At 40.3% G+C, this 16,089-nt stretch overlaps 2 protein-coding genes across 2 annotated transcripts; both read right to left on the bottom strand.

The window, feature by feature from the left end:
• Positions 1-4,300: 4,300 nt before the first annotated feature.
• mapk12a (mitogen-activated protein kinase 12a) lies at positions 4,301-9,889 on the bottom strand. The gene is made up of 12 exons (XM_088379606.1): positions 9,396-9,889; positions 8,483-8,612; positions 8,157-8,215; positions 7,967-8,078; positions 7,854-7,883; positions 7,661-7,708; positions 7,116-7,230; positions 6,073-6,144; positions 5,906-5,985; positions 5,627-5,705; positions 5,348-5,521; positions 4,301-5,248 (listed from the first exon to the last, which is right to left on the bottom strand). Exons 1-12 carry the CDS (start codon positions 9,512-9,514, stop codon positions 5,181-5,183), a joined length of 1,086 nt encoding a protein of 361 aa, XP_088235732.1. The 5' UTR covers positions 9,515-9,889; the 3' UTR covers positions 4,301-5,180.
• A 158-nt stretch (positions 9,890-10,047) lies between these two features.
• selenoo1 (selenoprotein O1) lies at positions 10,048-15,758 on the bottom strand. Its single transcript, XM_088379603.1, has 9 exons — positions 15,073-15,758; positions 14,588-14,791; positions 14,329-14,506; positions 13,087-13,217; positions 12,729-13,006; positions 12,404-12,572; positions 11,443-11,628; positions 11,050-11,206; positions 10,048-10,889 (listed from the first exon to the last, which is right to left on the bottom strand). Exons 1-9 carry the CDS (start codon positions 15,630-15,632, stop codon positions 10,665-10,667), a joined length of 2,088 nt encoding a protein of 695 aa, XP_088235729.1. The 5' UTR covers positions 15,633-15,758; the 3' UTR covers positions 10,048-10,664.
• Positions 15,759-16,089: the final 331 nt, after the last annotated feature.

Genomic DNA, 16,089 nt, shown 5'->3' on the forward strand with positions numbered 1-16,089 from the left:
CCACACTTCAAGTACAACCAGGTTGGACACAGTCCAGTCGCTGATATATATAAAATAAAAAATGCGAACTACAGTATCATAAAACATTAAAAAAGGAAAAAAAAGTGCATTCACTAACTCAGTACTTTTCCAGGTAAACTTTTGGTCCACAGATTGAGGGTGAAATATCCCGTCTATTATTCTACTATTCAATTTATACTCTAATATTAGTCCTTATAATATTTGGGGGGGGGGAATTTTGCTGGCCACGTGGTAGGACATGTTATAAATTTGCTTCACGTGCTGGCATCTCAGGAAAAAAAAGAAGCCATTAAAGGGAAAAAAAAAATCCCAAACTCAGATGCTGACATTCCTCATCACCACCATCATCACCACCCCCCTGGAAAAACAGCATGTTCTGTTCTTTGCCATACCACTGATACATGTGCAAATTTGCAAGCGCTTCCATAATGCAGTAAGGATAGCTTCTGTTTCGTCTCACTCTGGCAGTAAGACTCTCCAACTGAAAGCAATCATGTACCTCAAGCACTCTGGGCTGGTGGGAATACGAAGATTTCAGGGGCTTATATAACCAACTTCGCAGACGCCGACGTCTGGGAGTGTTGTTTTGAAAAAAATTCACGTTTCACCCAATTCAAAGAAAAGCGCTTCGCTACTTCATTGGGACGTGAACTACAGGAAGGGAAGTGTAGTGCTATTTGGCCTTTCCTCGTACTGTAGATTGTTTTTGCAATGTGGGCAACATAGGCTGGTATATTGTAGCCTAATGTTATGCAAGGTTAAAAAGTGGAGCTATTGAAGCCAACGCCTGTTTTGTTTTCTGGTCTTGCCTGCTGTTACACAATAAAAAGCTTTGCACCTCCTTCTGGATGGCATTTAAGGGTATTAACTGTTCCCAGCAACATTGGCCTTGCCCAAAAGTGTCTGGCTTCCATGCAAGAAGAGAAACACCTCCTGATATACGGTGACTTTTCCCCTCGCAACAAGGTTCAACCCATGATTCAACAGGAGCCCTTAATTTAGTCTCCTTCATCCTCCCAATTGAAGGACTAAATCCAAGAAGCTGTGACCTTTCAAACAAAAGCATTTCAAATATTAAAGTTGGCAAAGCATAGCCCATTTTGAGGGTGCTCAAGCACCCGTAAATTTAATCTTAGCAATTTTCAAATTTTGGGGAAAAAAAAGGTATTGATTTATCTTCACCCTCTATCATATTCAACCATACTATAAACTGATATAGGTGTATTGTATTTGCTTGACATGTATTTTTATATTCTGTAGGCTACGCTAGAAAATGTCAGTTACTAAGTGCAGTCACACCCTTCCAGCATATTCAGACCAACCGAGCAGAAGCTCATCTGTATTTACCAAACACTTGACTGACATTTCTAATTTCTATTTCATCTATACACAGTGTTCAACACAACATTCTGATGGAGCTCTGTTTTGCTTTGAAAATTGGGTCCTGATTTACTACATGCTTGTGTGCTCAAAGTCGAGAGATCTGAGTTTGAAACTCTGTGAACAGGCGTGGCCTGCGATTTACTGGCAACCATTTCAGCGCTGTAGCGAAGATAGGCCTCCATTTATTCGTTGCATATATTCTACATTTCCCCATTGTCATCATTAATATTTTCTGACTGGCTCTGCAAATTCCCAGTGGCTCTTGTTTGGCATAGTTACCAAATATAGGTCATATAGTATACGTTATGTGGAAGGATTGTGAATTCTAAGCCAAAACTTTGATAATTACAGTCCATGGAAAGGAAAATACCAATGGCATATGAAGAATCCAGAAGAAAAGCAAAAACAAAACTGACAATTGAGTACAAAATCAGAATATTACTTCAAACGGGAGTTTTTGATCATCGTGATGGTGCATGCAATGCTTCACATGGACACTCTGAGACTTGATAAATATAAACTACCATACAGTAATTAGTGGAGCAGATGGCCTTCATCATTCCTGAGTGTCAGAGGGTCGTTCTTCAAAGATAAAAAGCTCTGCATGTCAACACATCACAGATGGACAGTGTTGTCTTGGGAAAAACATCGTAATCAGCTGCATGCACTTTTCTCACTGCATCGTTTCAAGACATCGTCGAATATGATTGGATGGCAATGAATGAGATCATGTCACCAGTTTGCCTGCTCTCCTTTTGGCCTCTGTGCATTGCTGTCCATTTCTCTCTTTCATCCCTCCAGGATTCTATATAATTTAAACATCTCTTGTTACTGCTTAAAAGGACTAATTAAGAAAAGTATCTCTTTAAACCTGTTGAGCACTGGTGTTGCTGTGGGGTGGTTAAAAGAGGCATTCTCAACATATATACAATAATTGTTGTCTACTCACCAAAGCATCAGTGTAAATGCTTTGTCTCAGAGCATTCACACAATGCCCATTTCATATTTCATATATCCAGCTAGCTCTACACTTTCCATACAGAGCAGCCAGAAGAATTCACATGCAAAGTGACATCTGGAACTAACATAATGTACACAAACACTCTGTGGTGTCAAAACATAAATCAGTGTAAAGCCTTGACATAAACAAGGACAGAGAGTTATTCATGTATATCGAATGTAGCTCTGCAGGAGTCCTTGATTCTGTTTATCTGATCGACAGCCAGGACATTACAACCCGGATGATTTGCTGACTGAAAAGTGACATTGTTGATGCGGTGTCATTTTGATTTATTCTAATTCAAACTAATGAGCAAAGCGTAAAAACAATGCACTTATTCTGCCAGCCACACGTCCCTATAGACAACTGAGACAAGCAGAAGTGTTGAAGCTCAGCCTCTGATTAACACCAAGGATGAAGCCTAACAGCAAAGATGTTGTTGATCCTCTTAGCAGGGTCATGCCTGCCTCCCCCAGAAACATAACATGCAGTCAGACTCATCTTTACGCTGACCTGGGTCATATCAGTTGTTTTAGCATTGCTGCAATTCCACATCTACTCCCTCCTGAGGTCCGCGTATGGACGGTCCATGTGAGCTCTGCATCCAAATGTGAATGCCATACATATCCGCATGTGGATACGCATGTGAACTCCGAGAGGAAAAAATGCGACTTGACACGTTCTGAAAATAAACCGCAGGGTCATGACAGAAAGAGGGAGCTTGTCCATGTGCTGCTTGCTGTTGGTGCTGTGTGTTGGAAGGGAGGACTTGCACGGAATGTTTTTCTGTCTGCAGCGGGAACAGCAGAACTCCCCGACTTCTGAGTGAACTGTCAACTGTGTGTGTGATTGGGAAGACACAACAAGCAACAAAAAGATTGGCTTGAAGGAACTCAGTCCCAGGAAGGAAGCACCCCCTTGAGAGTCATGGACCCGAAGGTCACGCAAGAGATGATTGTTAAATTCAACACCAACCAGAGGAGAATGCAAGTGAAGCAATAAGCAGAACCCAAAACAACAGAGCAGCATTTGGAAAGAATGTAGAGATCATTGTTATTCAGGTCATCAGTCACGTTAAATATGAAAACAAAGTTGTCACTTTTAAAGTTAGTACGTACAAATCAACGAGCAGTGCAGTGATAGCACATCTTTGAATCATTTAGTCAGCTGATGCTTAAATGTGCGCACGGGAACTTTTCCTGGCAAAGTTACATCAATAGATGAATGATTTCGACTAAAAAAGGCTCAAATTGTAACTGCATTTGGCGTATTTAATAGAAAGTAGAGTCAGACTTAGTGTGCAAAATGTATGTACTGAGCACAACCAAACTAAATGAAAATTGGGCCAATTAGGAATGAAGCAATCCATACTAGGCTTAGAATTCAAAAACGTATTAATTGTCGAGACAATGTTTTAAAAAGAAAATTAACATTCATAACTGTCATAAGTGTAAAATTAGCAATTAAACATTCAAAATAATGCATTTTGTGGTCACTATAATACTATTAAGGCAATATTACCTCTTGTATTCAGGAGGTCAGTGTTTGCATATAAAGACTAGATGAAGCACTGACACTGCAATAAGTTAGATTTCCACTTTTCTCAAAGTGCTTACAGCTTCCATCAAGTGTTATGCAGTCATTTCCTCAGTGCGCATTTGCTCAACAACTCTCACTGCGGTCTCAGGCCTTTGTTTTTTGTTCAATGTTTTCATCTGTCTACTGGCTTGTTATGATTGGGATCGAGGAATTCTATTCCCTTGTGAAATCTAGTTGTTGTTTGTGCGCTCTCTATTAATTAATAGGGTTCATTACAAAATGCAATAGAAAATATGGACGTTCTTATTCATGCTAATAAACAACTGAAGGGATGTAGAACAATTCAGCCGGGCCAACAACTGTTGCATGTCTTTTATTAACAAAACCGCCCAGTCATCCATGTACACTGGCACGCTTTGCTTAGTTTTGCATTTTTGTCTTTCTGTGGCATTACCAGCTACGAACAGTGTTTCAGTATGTTTGTTCTCCTATTGCTAAATTATAAGACTCTGTGTTTGCTAAAAAAAAAAGCAATTTTGGTTGATATCATACCTATGATCCTCTGAACGGTACTATAATTAAAAATGCATGACTAGCTTCACAAATGCATTTGCTAATAAGTGTAAACAACATTTGGGTGAGTTAATGAAAAGTGAGATGATACTGGCTGTCATTATTAAGGATGTCGGAATGAACCAGGTCACATACATGAAAGGTGTCTGAATAAATCTTCCACAAACATATAATCCATTATAACAGCAAGGCAACGCGTCATCAAAAAGGAATGCAACCTAATGCATAGGTTACATTAAACACCTAATACATCTTATCACAAAGAAAAAGAGACTCCCAACCAAATTCTTGACTCTGATCCAATCCAAGTTTAACTAATCTATCATCGTGACTAAATTCTATTTTCTGCAGAGACACAAAACTATCCAGACTTTGTGCTGATCTCGTCTCATGCGTACCTCTACCGAAAGCCTATTTCATGGCATTTGAGCTCAAAACAAAAGCACAACATGCAGTGATTGTCTTGGGTTAATTACGTACAAACGCATGAAATTGAGGCACAAGAGGAGCAGCGCAACTTTAAGATGCTGGACCAACTTGAGACTGAATAAGGCAAACGATCGCTGTAAAGTCAAAAGGTGAGCAGCAATACCCCTGATAAAATTATGAAAATATTTCTTAATTGTTCAGGAGGGAAAATAATGAAATGTGGGTACTTTATGTCTTATAGAGAGGTTTCCTTGGACACGGGCACAACAGGCTTAAAGGTTAGGATTTCTGTGAAGGTGTGACCTACAGAAAAACAGGAAGAAAAAAAACAGTACATATACACAAGCAGAATAAAAATGTGTAGTGGCACTGATTCATGTTTGATTTCCCCTTTTGCCTTACGTTTCCACTGTTCCAGGGCTAGGTCTGTGTTGTCCAGCGAGTGGTCGTACGGCTGAGCTTCCGTCTCCTCCTCTGGTTCCCGAAACTCGCTGAAATATGGCAGCAAGAGAGCGTCCGCCGCTGTTACCCTGCTTTCCGGATCCAGCAATAACATGCGCTCCAGCACAGACACAGCTGAAGAAATGAGGTGGGACAGGAAATCAATTTAGTGGAGGAAAAAATAAACAAGTGAAAGGTGAGGAAAATACCGAATCTGATTCAAAAGTAAACATGGAATACCTTGTGGATTGGCTTTGGAGAAAACTTTTTGAAGGTCTTTCTTTTCGACTTTTTGAAGACCTTTGATGTAGCATTTGGCCTGAAAATAAAACGCTTACAATTAATTGAAAGAAAAGTCAAAATCTGAATATTCAGTTAGATTGTCAACGGAAGTAGGCACCATGTGATTTAATGAACGAATCATGGTTGGGTTGCTTGTAATGTGTTATAGAAAATACAAGTTAATTTTTATTATTAGTCAAATTTGTATTTGTTTGCTGTTGTCTTATTTAAACTCACATCATCTGATTGTAGTTTGGCTATAAATTCCTGAGATGGTGTTCCTGTGATCTTCATGATCTCAGTCAGCTGATCAAGGTCTTAACTTGGGGTTAAGGGAACAAAGGTGATGTCCAATTCAAAATGCGTATTACAAAAAGACAAAACTGGAACATTTTAAAGGATACGGTCATTCCCTTTAAAAAGAGGTTTCCCTATTAGCATCTCTGCCATGATGCAGCCTACTGACCAAATATCCACTGTGGAAGAAGCACAAGACAGACCATTAATACAAACTTGAATGCTTTGCCTCAACTGGATCAACATACTGGCACGTTGAGCGAGCGCCATCTCGTGGGTCAAAAGTGACGGTACATGGGATTGACGCACACAAATGCAGCTCGGGTGCCTCATACATATTGCAGGGTCACAAAGCAGACTTTAACATTGTTCCTGAATTAAATTAAGCTTTTTAAGGCCATCTGTGCATGTGTTAAAATATTTTATAGCATAGTAATACTCAACTCTATACTAAACATACAAACTAACAAGCAAAACAAACAACAAAAAGCTGGGAATTTCACCCTGCATTAAATAATTTCTACTTTTAAAATGTGGTGACAAAATTGATTAAATATGTCATCATTATATCAGTAATGTTAACTATTTTAACAAACACTGAGATGCGAACAAATAAAAGAATTTGAAAAATTCAGCCATTACCAATAGAATACTATTTTGTCTTTATTCTTAATATTGTTATTGGCATTTGCAGTCACTCATAATATTGACAGCAACATCAACAACATGAATGTACCAGGATCCTACTCAAGCTTAGTTTTTATGAATCTCACTGAATTGGGTCTCAAAACAGACAAAGTATGCACACTTTTCCAAAGTGCAGTGACATAGCAAAAAATCGCCATGGTGTTAACTTAAATTAAACTCAACGCATAAATAGTTCAGTAGGCTTCAAAATTCAAACACAAAATGTAGCTGCCTGATTGGGTTCATTTGCTAAATAATTTTCGGTGATCCACGTCATCAGCAACTGGACACATTTGAGCCTAGAGGATGGCAACATCTCGTGATAAATCACAATTGATAGTAGCGGCTTTGCGTTGAGAAGCTGAGTGCAACAGTAGAATTCATACACACAAGTGTATGTAGCGTACATACAGCCAAAACATTTCATTAAACTGAGAGCACTTTACAAGAGATAATCTATTACCGGTCTGGCTGTAGTGCATCCAGCTCAAGATGACTTCTGGGGCTCGGTACCAGCGAGTCACCACATAGCCTGTCATCTCACTGTCAGCCTGACGTGCTAAACCAAAGTCCAAGATCTGACATGACAGGACAGGTGAATTCACAATGATGCCATCAAGAATATGTGATTGTGACACTCAAACACTCCTCAGTTAAGTCCCTTTACCAGTGCGACACTGCCATCTTTTTCAGAACTTATAGTTGATGATGGTTACTAAAAACATATTTACATGCATCAAGGATTAACTTGGTAATTTATTCAACCAAATATGGCTCATTGCCTTTGAAGAGGGAGCAACAGCAATGTGTAAATACTCTTATTAATTTATACAAATATAGTTAAGACCAAGTGTCTTTATTGGTAATACTATGTTTTTTCCAGTTAAATGTAAAAGGGTTATGGAAACAAAATGTAATATTGGAACATGTAATTACTTTTTAAAAATTATTACGTTTCATGTTTTTAGGGTTATCAGGGGGTGTGTGTGTGTGTGTGTGTGTGTATACCTTGAGCTCACAGTCTTGGTTAATGGCAAGATTTCCTGGTTTAAGGTCCTGAAAAGTTCACATGAGCAGACAGTGTCAATACACTGTACAAAGAAGTAAAAAAACAAGAGAGAGGTGAGCTCATAAAAGACACCTTGTTATGTTGAGTAGATCACACACATAGTGAAAATCTGAAGAATATAAGCAAACTTACCCTGTGGATGATACCAGCGGAATGAATGTACTGCAATAAAAGAGCATATGTGAGATTTAATTAACAGAACAATGGGATCCACAGATTGTGAACAGGTCTAATGAGTTCTCCACCTTCAGCCCTTTGAGGATCTGATACACCAAATATTGGATTTTTTCTTCAGACAGCCTCTGCAGCTTCATCACTTTGCCCAGGTCCGTCCCCATGTACGGCATCACTAAGTAACTAGCAGGTCAAGAATTAATGCAAGTGTGAGACGTAATGTGGTTAAAAAGGAATGTTCTGTATATAATTGGCACTTACAAATCATTAAATCTGTCCAAAGAGAGGTCCGCAGTAAACACATCCAAGAGACCGATCACCTGCAGCGAACAGACCATACAGCCTAATTCAAATATTTGGAGTAGTACGAAAAAGAAATAGTTGTACTAAGTTCATCTTGTTTTTCCTTTTTTAATCACTTAACTGGTTTCTTTTATATCAAACAAATTATTTTAGGTGCATTACCTGACATGTTTCGGCGGTTTCTTCTGCCTTCATCAGAGTGTCCAAAACATGTCAGGTAATGCACCTAAAATAATTTGTTTGATATAAAAAAAAAAACAGTGAAGAGAAATAGTTGATCTTACGTTTTCATGTTTCATGTGTTTGAGGAGTCTCAACTCCCGGTAGGCTCGTTTGGCAAACAGGTCGGACTGAAAAGGTCGATACAGCTTCTTGATGGCCACTTTGGCTCTGGTTCTGACATCCACGGCTGAGCTGAAAGAGAGGAAAAGAGCTACATAATATTAGTTTTTATTTTTAATAGAAAAATATTATTCAAGCAAGTCACAATTTGTCATTAATCATTGCGTTCCTCTCAGTCCACTGCCTAGTTTGAAGACATTCTTGACAGGCCACAACATGAGATACACTAGAGACCCAAATATAAAATCATGTTAATAAAAATTAGCCATATCTAAAAATATAAGAAATATTGTATATCTTAGTATGGTAGTACAGTTGGTTACTGACCAAATATACCCCTGATTGATGTCTTACAAAATAATTTGTTGATGTGCTATAGTGACTCTCAAGAAACTGCAAATGTAGCTACCGAACAAACTAACAAATCATTTTGGGCTAGTATCAAACAATAACACTAACAACTTTGGTTGTGCTACTCAAGTATTATTTGTTGTTTTTGATTCAGCAGCTCAAGCAGGGTCCGCCCACCGAGTTCGTATATCATTACAGTAGAATGAATACACTCATCAAGACACGCATTGCTTTCGCAGCCTTCAAATTTGGAGATGACTTTTTTTTTTTTTAAATAAACACTATGCAAGGTTGCCGCCATGGTTTTCTTCATCATTCAACTAAAATGCGGATATTTAAAAAAAAAAAAAAAAAAATCGCGTCCAAATGACGCTCTCCTTTGTTAAACAAGACACAATGAGGTTGCTCGGCTGTATAACATCTGTTCCTCCACGGCATCACACATCCGCACAGACGCAAAAAGACAAAAATGACTTTTACATGGATTTGTCCAATTTCACTCACCATACCGTCCCGTATGCTCCTGTCCCCACCTGCTTCAGATCACGGTACCGATCCGGTACCTCCCATGAGGTTTTGTTAATTTCCTGCCGATGGTAGCCCGGTCTGACTCGTCGAGACATTCTTGGTGTGAGAAATTGAAGGAAATTAAAGATGAATTATTTTTCTCTTTTGTAGTTCAGTCTCTTCGGGACCTACTCGTCCATTGTTCGAGCTCATGTGCGTCGACCATTGCGCCCGTGTTTGTATGCGCGTGCGTCATGAGCTGTTCAGGGTGCGCCTCAGGTCGCGCAAAGCCACTCCCGATCTAGTTTAAACGTCTGCCATAAAAGGTGAGACACCTGGAATGTGTGTAACACGATACTCCGCGCAGAGAAAGGGGCGCGTTCAACTGGTACATCCAAATAACACAGCCCCGAGTCTCCAGAAATGAGATAATTGTCTGGTTGGCTGTCATTAAAGCTTTGTGCAAGCATTTGCGGAAGGTTTAGGACTTGCGAGGACATGTCTTCATCTCAACATGCGGGAAAAATATCATCTTGCGTAAATTGCGCCTACGTGGCCAAATAGAAATCGATGTTTATGTGGGTGAAAGGAGCGTTAATTTTCAGCGTTGCTGTCTTAGTACGATTTGTGCTTCCTAGAACTGAAGGCATTTGAGATGAATGAAGAAATTTATTAGGATTTCATGCATAGCTAAGCATATAAGATAATGTGCCACTTGAGTTCCTCTTTTTCGTCTGTTGCAGTTGTACAACTTTGGACAATCTCAGAAAAACATTCCAGAGCAATTAAGTGGTAAGCATATTATGAGAACTAATGCATTCTATTTGGTATAATTGCAAGCATTACTTCCACAGTTTATCAGCCTCAGACAGGTCCTTGTGAGACTTTCCGTCTGAGCCATCATTAACAGCCACCAGGCACCAAACAGACAGGGAACAAGATGGGTTTTTGTTTTACAATATAGAGGATTTTAAAAAATCAATATAACCTTTTTAATGTGTGCAAAAGCACATCATAATTGTATTTGAATTGTCACAGCAGTAGTAATACATTTGTGGAACCAAACTCAACTTGTTCCCTGGCCGTCTTGCACTGCTGATGTTCTCTATGGAATAATGAATTTCAGACTCACTTCCCTGATACCGGCCCACCACACAGTGATAGAGTTGTGCAAATATTAAAATGTGGAGAAAAAAAAAAAGGAAGTCAAACACAACCACTTCCCTCATATCTTGGCAGGCCGGATGATGAAGCTCAGGGAAGTTATTATGAAGATCATGTGACACAGATTGCCTGAGACCAAGCTGGAGGTTTGCTGTCATAGGGTACAGGATTTCGGACTGTCGAGGAAGATGCTACATCTTCCTGTTGCTCTTCGCCATCGTCTCTCTCCCCCTGTTGGGTGGCACCGCCTTGGCCCACCCAAGCAGGAACCTCCAGACCCGGCTGAGAGGAGAAAGGCTTCTCCAGAACTTTGAGGACTCTCCGAACCTGAAAAACAGTGTAACTTGCGTTTGTATTCCTCACCTGGGACCACTTGAACTAAAGTTCATTTATAATCTTGGTCTCATCAGACCTCAGGTCACTGTTCCAGTAATTCATCATATCTTCAATAATAATAATCATGATCACAAACATCAGTTGATCATACCTCTGAGAAGTCTCCACTCTCAGCAGCCTCTATTGCATTCTGGGCAATGTAGTTCCGGAGCACCACACGTGGGTTGGTGCTATCCATAACCCTTACCCTCTTCTCTTGCACAACCTGCACGTCACTGTTGCCCTCCAGTTCCTGACCCAGACGCTTCCTGTCATGGTGATACCGAAAGAGATGTCTAAGAACAGTAACGCAACACCCAACAGCCCATTTCCTGTTTTAACTGTTACTCCCTCCCCACTTTATCAGTGACACTTTGCCATATCTCTCATCCGGGCCTTGCGGTTTAACCACCTCAAGTTTGTTTTACAAGCAACTGTTGCTTTTTCATGACTGCCTCCAGACACGAGTCCAATCACAGTGTCCACTTCTCCACTGGCATCCCACCTATAGCGTGTGATCCAGCAGGTCCACTCCTCAGTCTGTTTGGTTTTGACTTCTTCCTCGTTGGTCTCCATCAGTTCCTTTAATTTGCTGAGTCGGTTGAGCTGCCTCGATATTGTCATTCTGTCTGAAATCATCTGGAACAGTGCTGGGTTGCTCTGTGCCATGGAAAGTAGCATCGTCAACTCCCTGGTGAAGGCAGGCAGAACATACAAATAGCCAGTGCTTGGTACACAGAATGAACACAGAATTGGAACATGACTTGGAGGCACTTGTACTCGTCTAGGAGGATTTTCCAAAAGACCCTGGATAAATGGGGCTCGTTTCATTTCAACTGCCCTTCATTTACTTGCTTGGTTTGACCTCTATAGTGTGTTGTGAATTAATGAACATGCGGAAATGTGTGCTCGACCAGGTTGAGACTGGCTATCATAGAGAATATGTGTGTGTGTGGGTGGGTGGGGGACTTTTATAGCAAATCAAGATTATCTCTATGGAGCATGATCACATGCTCTATGCTCCGTAAACACAGTCACTCCAGGAAATTTGATAACAAATTGAAACGTATTACATTACTGAAAACAGTGAAACATTTCTTTGGAAATACAATCCAGATTACAACTAAGTTGCAATGTTGTATAAAACCTAATTGAAATAGAATAGAATAGAATGATATTCAAATCCTTTCTGACCAAAATTCGCTTCAGTGAACAAAATATTTAATTTTCAAACTGAGGCTTTTTTTCCTATTCTCTCATTTTTGAGGCCTGCAAAATGTGGTAAATGTGCCCCTGTACCAGCTTTTTTCGCAACAGTGTACAGGCATTAAATTTCCACAAAAAAAAAAACAAAAACATATTACACAAGGTCCCAACTTGACGGGAGGTGTTTGTAGTTAAAGTGTGTCTTAAAAAAAAAACAGACACCACATCATCCAGTTAATGTTAAGGCTGCAGTATCTCACCGTGGGTCCATGGTGGGTTTATTGGCATCTTTGAGCTCCTCCAAAGAGGCACACTGCTCCACCAACAGTTTTACAGATTCTTTGACAAGCTCCGCTTCTGTGTCACTTTCTCCCTCGGAGGGACAGGAAATCCGACTTAGACTGCGGAACGTATTGGTGAAGTCAGCCCCTGCACAATAACAGCCCACAAGTTAAAATGAGAAAGTCTAAGTTTTTTTTTTCTCTCTTCTCTTCAGCTTTCTATCTCGGCCCTAACATCAATTACCCATGAGCAGCCAACTAAGAGCCAATATAAGAGCTGCACAATTGACCACCAAGGTCTTACCTGTATTGTGCATGGTTTGCAGCAGTTCTGTGATGAGGATCTCGTCCTCGGGTTCCTCTTTATTCAACAAACCCAACTTCTTCCTCATATTATCAAGGTAGTATCTGTTATACAAATCCAAATATTCCTCCATAACAGCCTTTGCCCGGTCAGGTGGAAGCTCTGGATCGAGAGCCTCAGCAAACTTGACAAGATTCCAGCGGCAAATAGCTGGCTGAGCCTGGTAAGAGTAGCGTCCAGAGTTGTCGGAAGCGTTGCAAATGAAGTCTGGATCGAACCTGGGGTAAATTAAACATGAAGAAGCATGAACATAAAGAAGGAGAAAATGCAAAGCTCCTGTATTCCATAGCAATCTCACCTATCCATGAAGCCATAGGGACCATAGTCAAGTGTGAGTCCCAGTATGCTCATGTTGTCTGTGTTCAGGACACCATGACAAAATCCTACACATTGCCACTGAGCCACCAGTCGAGCTGTTCGATGCATCACCTTCAAACAAGAAGTCATGAAAGGTGACATGGGAAGAAATGCTCTTTTTCTGACATTAACAAAACATGTTTGCATCTTTGTCTAAGACAGGCCACGTGATTTTGAAAAGCATATTTGATACAATATTCAAACATTCCTCCGTGGAAAAATACGCAATTCGATTTGGCTTTCACTTTTTACAGCTAATTTGCAAAATAATTTGACTCACCACTGATTCATGCAGCGCATCCGAGGCTACATAAAGCTTGCCAAGTGCACAACTTTGAAGCAGGATTGATAAAAAATATATGTTAATATAGACTATTGAAAAATATATTTTAATTCATATAAATCAGATTTTTATATTAAAATTAATTTTAAAAAATTAAACAATTTAATAAATTCAAATGTCATCCTATGTACATGCTTTAAAAGCAAGTACAGTGAACCACTACATTTGTAGTTTGCCATTTTCTAAATTTACATATTCAAAAATTAGCTCCTCTGTTTTTACCTAATCCTTTTGAGGGTTTTGTGCTAAAATTTAAGTATGACTTTGGCACCATCTGCTGGTTATTTTTAAATTACTAAACAGTCTCGCTTTGTATATTTCTTCGATTCTCTCAGCTAAAGAGTGAACTCAGTGACTAAGCACATGCTGTCACTGTGTCATTTATTACACTGCCGTTCAAAAGTTTGGGGTCACCCAGACAATTTAGTGTTTTTCATGAAAACTAACATGATTGCACGAGGGTTTTCTAATCATCCATTAGCCTTCTAACACAATTATCAAAACCAATGGCCCATTAGAACACTGGAGGGATGGTTGCTGGAAATGGGCCTTTATACGCCTATGTCGATATTGCATTAAAAACCAGACGTTTGCAGCTAGAATAGTCATTTACCACATTAACAATGTATAGAGTGTAATCCTGATTAGTTTGATGTTATCCACATTGAAAAAATAGTTTTGCATTTGAAAATAAGTGAGTGCAAACTTTTGAACGGTAGTGTAGGTATATCTTAAGAGGATCGAAATGGTCTGTGACGTCAGGTCCTAAATTACCACACGTCTCAACCCTGATAAGGTTGCTCAGACATCTTCTAAACGGTGAGGAAAAGGTGATCAAACCTCTCTAAAGAAAGACACGTTTCTCTCCACTCGATCTGAGTGCTGCTGCTGGATTTCTGGGTAGAACATCTCAATGACATAGTCCAACATCTGTCCTCGGAGCTCATCGTATCCATAGCTGGGGCCCTGACGACCTGAGAGGTCATCTGCCTTCTTAAATATCTCAAAAGAACCAAACCTGTTCAGATAGCAGACAATGGCAACAATCAAATCCGGAAAACTCAGAAACATGATAAATTCAAGAGCATAAATTACTCACCTTAAAAAGGTTGGTGCGATCCTGAGAACCACTGAGCATCTCTCATGTTTAGGGTGTCCGCTGTAGTAGATATCCCTTACGACTTTGCTGTCTGATGTGACAACAGAGCCTGCTCTTGTGGTGGGCACATGCAGGAAGTACATGGCCTCGCTACAGAGGAACTCTCGAATGCTAGAGCGCAACACCTTACGGCCATCGGCTTGTCTATTGAGAGAGAGCCACACTATATCAAGGAGCTGTTTGTTGCCAAATGTGTTATTTACATATTATTGTCAACACAAGATTCCACTGAGCAGTGAGGTTACATACAACTGAATAAACTGTCAACATGGATTAAGAGGCTCACATTTATATTGACATTTAAGTAATTGTACTTGAATATGATCATCATTGCAAATAAAATGCACAATATCTCAGTTACACGATTGTGATGTGCTATGGATGCCATGAAATAATATGGTACAAATGCAAAAACACTTTTGTACCTGGAATAGGGGGTAAGTCCAGCACCTTTCACCTGAATCTCCCATCGGCCACTTGGGTTTTCGTGCAACAGGTCGGGGTCCCGATTGGGTGGCACGCTTACCTCCCCCAGGTAGCAGGCCGCCCCGTCACCCAGCTGGCCAGCGAAATGGCCAAACTGGTGGCCACAGTAGCAATGAGCAGCAGGCTCGGATCCAGGCATTACTTTAGAGCCGCTCAGATATTCTGGCGCAAGTGGGTCATCCATGATCTCATCCCCGTTGAGCCCCAGGAGAGCCAAAGCTTCGTGAGACACCGCCACCAACCGAGGTTTGCTCAGTGGCTGCGGCATGACCCTGGAGAAGCACGCTCCCTTCACCTGTCGCACCCCCGGCTCCTCTGAGGGGTCCAGTGGAAGTTTCTTCAGGGCGACATTGTCAAAGGGAAGTCGCTCCAGTGGTGAACGACTCATGGCCAGACCCATTTCGTCCATCCCGACCGAGGTTAGGGATCGAAACAAGGACACACCTGGGCTAAAAAGACGGAACGTACCTGATCTCAGTCGATGTGCCACAAGAGCCATCAAACTAAAGTCACGCTCATTAGCCTGCTTCTTGGCTGGCGAAGTTAATCGAAACGTTACTTCGTCATGCTTTCATAATACGGAAGTAACAGCGGATGTTTGTATTCAGATGGTGTTACATTGTTATTTGTCCGATAAGAAAATATAATAATTACTTTTATTCCCTATCCGATGCAGTTAACGTTACAATCCTGTGGATTAAAAGGTTTCTGTTAGAAATAATTTATTATTTATGAATTATTTTTATTTGCTTTTAACTGAACGGAAGCGAGAGACGCGAATCTTTGGGGGACGTAAACTACAGCAGATGAGAGGAATTTTGACGTGTTTTTAGTGAGAGGACATGACAGACAAAGATCTGACATTTTATTGCTTAATGTACATTAACATAACGTTGCAGTGTCGTCGATTTGATTTTTTTTCTTTTTTGCTATGATTCCAAAAGATACGTCTACAC

This window comes from Syngnathus floridae, chromosome 6, assembly GCF_059516105.1.
Source record: "Syngnathus floridae isolate MCC-2025c chromosome 6, RoL_Sflo_1.0, whole genome shotgun sequence".
In the NCBI taxonomy this organism is placed as follows: domain Eukaryota; kingdom Metazoa; phylum Chordata; class Actinopteri; order Syngnathiformes; family Syngnathidae; genus Syngnathus; species Syngnathus floridae.

What these genes read in the sequence shown, in the direction of transcription:
- mapk12a (XM_088379606.1), bottom strand. Translation starts at nt 9,514, where the DNA reads ATGTCTCGACGAGTCAGACCGGGCTACCATCGGCAGGAAATTAACAAA. An exon ending in CCGCTGGTATCATCCACAGG is followed by an intron (nt 7,709 to 7,853) that starts GTAAGTTTGCTT and finishes TGAACTTTTCAG; the next exon opens with GACCTTAAACCAGGAAATCT. An exon ending in CCAAACTACAATCAGATGAT is followed by an intron (nt 5,706 to 5,905) that starts GTGAGTTTAAAT and finishes TTTTATTTTCAG; the next exon opens with GCCAAATGCTACATCAAAGG.